Source organism: Prinia subflava, chromosome 1 (genome assembly GCF_021018805.1).
Source record: "Prinia subflava isolate CZ2003 ecotype Zambia chromosome 1, Cam_Psub_1.2, whole genome shotgun sequence".
NCBI lineage: Eukaryota > Metazoa > Chordata > Aves > Passeriformes > Cisticolidae > Prinia > Prinia subflava.
The window spans coordinates 73,674,602-73,683,439 of record NC_086247.1 but is presented as its reverse complement, the minus strand read 5'-3'; the positions used below and the strand labels follow the sequence as shown (position 1 = coordinate 73,683,439).

Below are 8,838 nucleotides of genomic sequence, written 5' to 3'. Positions count from 1 at the left end.
ACAATAACATTGAAATGAAATCAGGTGATCATAGATCTATGGAGACAAGAAATCAAGAGCAAAGGAGGTACCTTTGATATATAAGTGGAAGAGCTTTCCTGCCTTTCTCTGGAAGGCTGATGAACACCCACTGCCTGTCTGAGCTGAAAGAGTAGTCAGGACTTTTACCAAAATGGTAAGGAGTAGCTAGTTTGTATCGTTCTTCATAAAAAATATATTAATCTGCAGCATGTTGTGGGCTACTTCACCTCTTCCAATAACATAATATTTTATTTGCCAGTTATTCTTAAGAGGGAAAATTGAGACCACTTGACAAACCAGTAGGAGAAGAGAAGCCTGTGGAACAGTCATGGTCAGGGCAGTCAGCCTTTCCCAGATATTCATGTTGTGGAGGCTCTTTGTACTTGCCCATTCTGGAATACACTGCCTATATTGGGGAAGTTCTTCTATCATGCTTATATGTTGTTCCTCATCCAAAAACCTCAGTCTAGTCTAGCAAGTTTGATACCCCCATTCAATAAGTGAAACAGAAGAAATCAGTTGTACAGAAGCTACAGACAGATCCTGAGGATCTGTAACAGACTATCGTGACCCCCTCAGCCCTTTGTTTTAGTGACCACCTCATATATATATATATTAAACACACAAGTAGTCTGCTATCCCTATGACTGTGACAATCTTGAGATTGTTATTAGATCTGTAAAAGTTCCAGATCACATTTTTATAATAGACTAATGCAACATCTGAAGAACAAGTCACTAAACAACCACTGAAGAAACATCTTTTACAGATCGAAGTGTTTTTCTTCACTGTAATACACTGACTTCTACACAGTAAACCTAAGTGAAGGATAAAACTTACAAATTGTCGAAATTAATGCTTGCCAATATAAACACACAATGCATTCTATAAAAAGGCAAAGAGTAATACGTACAAAATGAAAGGGAAAATTTAAATATTAGGAAGACATTCTTTACTGTGAGGATGGTGAGATACTGGAGCAGGTTGCTCATCAAACTTTGGATGCATCATCCCTGGAAGTGTTCAAGGCCAGGCTGGATAAGGCCCTGAGCAACCTGGTCTATTGGGAGGTGAATGGCAGCGGGTTTGGGACTAGATAATCTTTAAAGTACCTTCCACCCCTTAACATTCTGTGATTCTATGATTCTTCTTTTTTTGAGCTCTGTGTATGAAAACAAAAAACTGTAGCTTTTAAAAAGTGAGGGAGGTTAGCCACTATGTACTACTAAAATAACTGCATATTGACATCTCTGTTACATTTTGTTTTATAGTTTCATAATTTTTTTACAAGAAACAGCTACCTCGACAAAGTGAAAGTACGGTCTAGACATAAAATTGATGCTAAGTGTATGAAGATCAAAGCTTACTCTGTGTCACACAATTGCTTGATGCAGTATTAGGTTAAATTGGTGACTACATTGTCTATCACTCATTAGAATAAGCAACAGGAAAAAAGAATACAAAGATAGATAGCTGTATTTTTCTACAGAATATGCTCAAACTTCCAAAACCACAGTACCATCCTCAGCCGCTTTATAGAAGCTGAAAAATCTCACAGGCATCACAAATAACATAAATATAACCAAAGGTCGCTGAATCTAATACAAATTTCTGAATTGATATCCTAGAGTGAAAAAGAAGAAGATTTGCCATCTGAACTCTGTATGTGACAATAGTAAGTTACTTTAGGGACAGAGTTGACATGCGAAGTGTCAAAGATTTTTTTTTGTGACTCAGTTAAAAGGCTTTACCCTTTTAAAAGGATTCTTGCTGTTGAGCTCATCAGAGCTGTCACAGCATACTTTCAGTGTCTAGCCAAAAGGACTGATGCTGGGACTGACTGTGTTACTTTTGAACAGCTACAGTTGTTTTCATAGTGTATAGCCACAGTAGAAGTTGTGGAAATTTCAAAATCTAGCAAAAATGACTGACTACATAAATTTATATAAATGCATTTTAATAAGTACTTTATAAATAATAATAGTGATCATAAAATTTTTACATTAGGATTATAAAATATCTTATTTCCCTCTTAGAAGGGAGGTACTACTTTATGGCTTATTACTTCCATTTATTTCTTCTTTCATTAAAGGTAAGAAAATACTAAACACATTTATTTTTTCCTTTGTAATTTTAGCAAGTGGTGCTGATAAAACATATCTTTCTGTTTTCCACTAAGTTAAAAATATCACAAGGGAGGTCAGGTGTGCAGTAATACAGAGATTTACATAACAGGATTACATGAAAATAAGCAGTTCGTTTTTCTGCTGAAAAAGCATAGGATAAGAAACTCAAGTTTTCCTTCAAAACCTGTTACCCTGAAATTGAAAGAGCAGGAATAGAACAGGAAATGAGGAAAAACACATCCTGCCTCTTGTGCACCATATTTTCTTGATGCACTTAAAAGATGTCCTGAAAACTATCACAAAGAACATGAGACAACAACAGACTTTAAGAATGGTACCAAGCCGAACTATTTATAATTGTTTAAATGTTGAGTCAAAGATTTTTTCACTATTTCCATTTTTAAAGCATCACTGTAAAAATCTAATTTCCCATATAGAGAACCATGATGTTGTAAACTTTCAGAGGAAAAATCCAGTATTGTACTCATCCATTGCAGTCAGCCTTTCAACTCTTATGTGAATGGCCATTTAACCTGCAGCAACTGGTCCTCCTGAAAATTATCCTTTCTGAACAACTTAGTTTGTATAAGTGAGCTTGCTACTGAAAACTATGGAATGGTGACAAATACACCTCTTTACAAATCATGTATAGGATCAGAGATAGCCAATTATGCAAGATAGCCTGTAGCAAAAAGTGGTAGAATTGGGTAGCAGGTATGAATGAGATGATCTGACACAGTCCAGCCTTTTTTGAGATGAACTGAGGCTTGACAGAGAGAATTATTAGGCCAAAATGTAAGGCAATCTTCTTCACAACTATGAATAGCAGAACAGTTCAGCTGAGAAAAGGAAATGAAATATTGGGCCTCCCAATGTACAGGGTATGATGGAGGGCCTTGTGTCCACACTGCCATCAGTGCTCTCCAGACAGCCCCCATCTGTGACTTCAGCCTTGGTGCCACTGGTGGGGGAAACATTTTGAACACAGCAGTGGCATTCCCAAGAAACTTCAGGTATGGGTAATATCACCATGTGTCTTCCTGTACACTAAAACACTCATGTGCATGCCATAAGAAGACAATTCTTGTAAGTTCTCCTTGCTAACAGTTGTATAACCATGAAGCTTCAGAGGTGTGGGCTTCCACAAGAGTTGTTAGTGAAACTATCAAATTAAATTTACAAAAAGGTTCTGAAAAAGTGTCAGACAAGAAGCTCTCCTGAGCACTGAAAAAACACACCAAGACTTTCCAGAAAACTAAAATCATTCTGGTTTGAAAAGGTAAATGTGTCTCACTTTTGGAGCATGATGTTCATGGAGTATAACAGTGAAGTAAAACTAGTTTCATCTTTCCTGATACTGACTAAATATAATAGAGCACAGATTAGAAAATGACCCAGCACTCCATAATTCCATAATGCTGAGTCATTAATTTTGCCTTCAGGGTAGGTAATATCTCAGTCTTATGCAATGTGAGGTCTAACTAGAGAATCAATCTACTGGTTTCTTGCACTATGACAGTCTTTACACTGTGGAAAGATACAAAGTAAAACTCAGACATAAATGGATTAAATTGGGGGATAATCATTGTAACAAGGTTTCACTAACTAATTCAAACAGCATCATTTTCTGAATTAGTAGCAAGATATCTGCTTGACTATTTGCAGGATGGTGTTTTTGTTGAGATGGACTTATTCAGTATACAAATGCAGAGTAAAGAAAGAATCCAGAAGTAGAATATAGTTTTGTAATTGATATACCTTAATCCTAAATGCTTTTAAAGCTGTAAATGTATTAAAGGATGCATCCTGAGAATGGCTTGTCATTTTAATTGACAATAATAGGGATAAACACATTTTGAACATCCACAGATATCCAACCCATAGATTATAATTTGCAGCCAAGTTGACATCATACTGCTAGTAATACTGGGTGATGTGAAGACAGAATGAAATTACTTTCTTTCATGGGATTAGAGTTTACAAATTATTTCAGAACATTCAGCTCTTTGCATAGCCTATTCATGTACAGGGTGTATGAATTTATAACGGCAAACTTTGTTTTCCTGGATGCTGAAAAGAACAATTTTTACACTACGTTAATTTTCATTTCAACTTCTGGCCTTCCATCTTCCAAATTACAATGTACCAAAAAACAACAGAAACCCAACAAACTAAAAACCTCAACCCCTCTTTAAATCAGATCTGTTTAATTGAGAGGAAAAAAAGCAGCTACATTTTCTGTTATCCTCTTTTTCACTACGTTTATCTTTGAAGTTAAGTAAAACTCCAACTAGTTCATTAATCAGGAACATTCAGATAAAGCCTTATTATTAAAAAATGCAATTCCATTACTATACCTTGAATGCTCAAAGTACCAAATTGTTTGGGAAACTAATGGCAGCTATTCACTAAACAATAATTTTTACAATGATTTTTTTAAGTAAAGTAGGTCCAAAAAATATTTTAATACACCTGTTTCAGAGAGATTTTGTTCATTACTGCGTGTCTGGTCATCAATGGATGAAGCTGGGAATCAGAAAATCTTAATCAGTTCCTAGGGATGTGAGCTGTTCTCAGTACAACAACTCTCCCAATGCAAATACAGATTCATTTACAAAATCTGCAGGTACTACAAATTCAATTGTATTTTCCTATTGCCAGTCAAGCTTAGCACTTCAACAATAATTTACTCATAATCAGACTGAGTCAAAGCCAGCTGTGCCTCAGAATTGAAAATACCTTCTATTTCTTTAGGAGAGTTCTGTTTGAAAAAATATTTTCATGAGATCAGAAAATGCAAGCTTATGCAAATACAATTGTGCAAACCTTTTCTTGTCATGTCATCATTGTGACAGAAAATCATCCTCATCCCAGGATTTATGGGCACTTTGTTGCTATACAATACTGTGCAACAATTTAGGAGAAATGGAAAATGCATACAATATTACTATGATTCAATGATGATTTGGCTTTTTAAAGATAACATCAAAGTCAAATAAAAGAGGAGAAATTTGGACCAATTTTTTGAATTCATTATCATTAAAACACCATACTGTGTGACTCAAGAAACATGTTCTTTCTTATCTGAAATGCATTTCGATGGATATTGTCAACTTCTTTTAATAATTTCACTTTGAATTAATTCTTAGAAAGGAATAAGACCGTAATTGCAAGAACAAATACTGCTCTCTCTAAACTTGAAAAACTCTTCATACTTGTCTGATTTTCAGTTTATCAAAAAGGGCAAAAACAAGTTTTTCTAATTTTATTCCAGATTGGCTAAAGATTGTCTGAAAAATGAAACTATTACATATACCTAGTATCACTTCAGTTACATTTTTAGTATGGAAAGTTCCCATTGACTTCGGCATGACAAAAGAAGTTGATGACCTGGACCATGACAGAGGATCTCAACAAGCTTCATATGAAGTATACTTTTAAATTTAAACACAATCTTAAAGAAAGTCAAAACAGCAAAGAAATGTTTTCCTTTCTGTCCAAAAATTCAAGCTTCCAAGCTCTGTTCCAAGAAGGATGAAACAAAAACTAAATATGATTTATGATGAGACAGAATATGCAGACACAACTAGTGTCTAGGTATCCCATAGTTTAGATTACTCATCCAGCTGTTGGGTAACAGACTTTCCTTTGGGTTCCTCCACTGCTAACTTCATCCTTTCCCTCATGACATAAATTTTTCACAAAGAAAAGTATATATTTTTAGTTAGCAGGATGGGAGAACTACCACTCACAAACAGCTGTTCCAAGATGGAACCCTTGAGCTTACATTTGAAAAATTTGTTACTGCTATTGTTTTTTATAATATGGTCATTTGTAGGATTATCTGAACATTTTATTACTTCATTCAACTCTATTCATGTTACTACTTCTTTTTTCTATTTTCTGAAATTTTTATTTCCCATTAGTTTGACCAAATAGAAATTGGATGCCTCAAGAACCTTTGTAAATATAACAGGTAAATATAAATGGCAAAGATGATTTTACAGTTCCTGGGCTAGAAAATATCTGCCTTGATATGATAATTACCTTTTCATTTTCCATCTTTTTCAAGGAAAAAAAAAAAAACCAAACCTGTAACTCGAACCCTCAGGGAAGTTAACCAAAGATTAGGATAGATACACCACTTCTAGGTACAGACCTAAGAAGCCTGAGAAAACAGACTGTCTATATCTGAGAAGTCTGGGACTGACCAAAAGAGTGAACATCTTCCACCTACCTATGCTTTTGGCTTGTCAGAAGAAGACGTTTAGTCACTGAGAATGAAGTTGGCAGACAGCACCTACTGTAGATGGGGCAATCTCTTCCAGCAGTTGATCCCACTGCTTTTCATATTCTTAGGCCTCACTGATCCCCCTTATTCTTCCTCTGTGACAGCAGCAATAGCAGTAAAAAGTCATACTGAAACTCTGATTTAATTCCTTTGTTACATTTCTCCATATCCATAAGCAGGGCTTGGTCCTGGTGCCTTCTCTGACCTCCCTGGTATCAGGGAACATTGAAAATGTGATGCAGGGAGAATCAGGCGAGGAAAGTGATAGGAAAATGAGAAGCTTTTTTAATCTTGCGGCATCTTAAGATGAAATCCCTCTCATGCAAAACCGTGATGTGAAAGGAGGAAACTGTGTGAAGGAAAAAACAGATTTCAGACACCTCCTAGATCCTTCCAAAGCCCTTCTGCCTCCAGGCCTCACTTTCCCTACAGAGGTTCTACATTATTATGTATCTTTATTTTTATTATATTCAACTTCCTAAGACTAACAGCTTCCGTACTAACTATTCAGATCAGTATAGCAGCTGAGTAACCTTTACAGCGTGGGGAGACTCAGATGTCTTAGGTTCATTCTTCACTAGCCCACACTGCATATCCTACAATTAGGTCAGATGTGTACAGTCCCCAGGGCCCTGAAGTGTTCCTATTACATGGGAATATCTGAGGGGGAATGGAAGGAGGACACAGCCTTCTTCTAGTCTTTCAATCTCCTTTACCTTTATTGACAGAAAGACCTTTCAGCTCTGAAAAAGAGGCTGGGCTGCAGAAGGTAGATCACATGATGCTATGGCTGATAGGCAGTAACTTTATTATCAAGTACATCTTGAAGTTTAACTGTAAGACAGTGATTCCAGCTAACGACTGAGTGATCCACTACTTTCAGTTCAGAATTAGATGTCTGTCTCAGGCTTGGAATCACAAACCCAGGGTCTTGCACTTAGCAGACAAAATCTACTTTTGCTCCAACCAAAAGTGTGGACAATGGGCTAGTTGGTCACTTCTCTACTCTGCCACCAGCAAGCTCCCCTCTATAGTTGCAACTCAGTAGAGATCAAGACATGCCAGACCAGAACCTGACAATGAAGTTTTGGGCTTACTCTAGATTTGAGTCCAGAGGAGCTCTTCTCACAAGTCCTAGTATTTGGGCAAAGTCTGGATTGGCATTGAGGGATGCTGCCAGGCTAAATCACTCTCAGCTGCAACTTACTAGTTTTGTCACAGGTGGATAAGCCACCTTTACCTAACCCAGGGAAAAGACACATACTCGTCATCTATATGGTCCAGTAAATATGGAAATAAACCCTTCTGTCCTCCAAAAAGCGACCTCGGGCCTGAAACAAGGCATCCTGGCACGGGAAGACGTAGCCTCCGGCCTTCCCGTGACATTAAGGGAGGAGTAGCGACCGCAACCATCCGTCGGTGAGGAGCGGAATCTTCAGCCAGGTGAACCTCCTGCTCGCAGCAGAGTTTGGGGAAGCTGCGAGAACGCCAAGCGAGAGGTGGCAGCAGCGCGTCGCCGTGCAGCCCAGTGGCGGCGCTCGGCCCGCACCGCCGCCGCCTCGGCTCAGCCCGGCCGCAGGTGCCGCTGCCGAGGCCGCTGCGGGGCCCGGCACGACTTACCCGGCGCGGCGGTGCGGGGCTGGGGCCGCGGGGAGGATGGAGGGCAGCGCCGTGCCCCGCGGGAGCCGGGCCGCCCGGGGCCGCGCGGGTCCCTCCCTGCGGGGCAGGCGCTGCGACCACTCGGTCGGGCAGCAAATGACCGGCTGTAGGCGCTGCCCGGCGCCTGCCGAGCCCGTGGCCGTGCCCAGTGCCGCGCTGATGCTCGGCCCGCTGCGAGCGTGAATTAGCAGAGGTTACCCCGGGCAACAACCCAAAAAATTGGGTGGTTTTGTTCAGGTACCAGAACTCCGAGCGGCGAGTTGAAAGGAGCCGTGGAGTGGCAACTTTCAGGTGAGTGCTGCAGTTGCATTCCACACAAGTTTCTCAACGAAGGGTTAAGCGTGCGCAGGAGTAAAATATGACTTCCATATTCCTTAACCTATTTGCTCGCAAGAAGACTTCTGAAAACGTGGTAGGATTTCCACCTAGGTTTCCCAAGCATGGCAAGAGAGACCCGAGGTAGACACGAGCCGAGGAACGAGCTCTTGCTTCCCTGTTGCTGTCACCGTTTTGGCTGGCAGACCTCAAGTTCGCAACCCATGACAGCAGGAGCCGCGGTCACCGCCGAGGGGCTGCTCCCCACCGACGACCCCCGCCCCAGGGTGCGCTCCCACACCTGCGGCCTTCGCCCTGCCTCCCCCTTCCCCAGTAAATCAGAGCGCCCCGGCCGCGGGGGTCTGGGGAGGACACGGGGACGCGCCCTTCTGCGGCGAGGCCGGGGGAGCCGGCCCGGCCCTACCT

The 8,838-nt window shown here is 40.2% G+C and overlaps 2 protein-coding genes across 2 annotated transcripts in view; one reads left to right on the top strand and one right to left on the bottom strand.

Moving 5' to 3' along the window:
* Positions 1–5,784: 5,784 nt before the first annotated feature.
* Positions 5,785–8,638, bottom strand: LOC134557880 (uncharacterized). The gene is made up of 3 exons (XM_063411571.1): positions 8,635–8,638; positions 7,703–8,420; positions 5,785–6,787 (listed from the first exon to the last, which is right to left on the bottom strand). The coding sequence occupies exons 1-3, from the start codon at positions 8,636–8,638 to the stop codon at positions 6,757–6,759; spliced, it is 753 nt and encodes a 250-aa protein (XP_063267641.1). The 3' UTR covers positions 5,785–6,756.
* Positions 8,257–8,838, top strand: part of CTNND2 (catenin delta 2) — a 640,487-nt gene continuing 639,905 nt past the window's right edge. The window contains exon 1 of the mRNA XM_063400030.1: positions 8,257–8,388. The gene's annotated coding sequence lies outside the window, so the exon portion shown is untranslated. The remainder of the gene's footprint in view (positions 8,389–8,838) is intronic.

What these genes read in the sequence shown, in the direction of transcription:
- LOC134557880 (XM_063411571.1), bottom strand. An exon ending in CTGGACCATATAGATGACGA is followed by an intron (nt 6,788 to 7,702) that starts GTATGTGTCTTT and finishes TCCTTCACACAG; the next exon opens with TTTCCTCCTTTCACATCACG.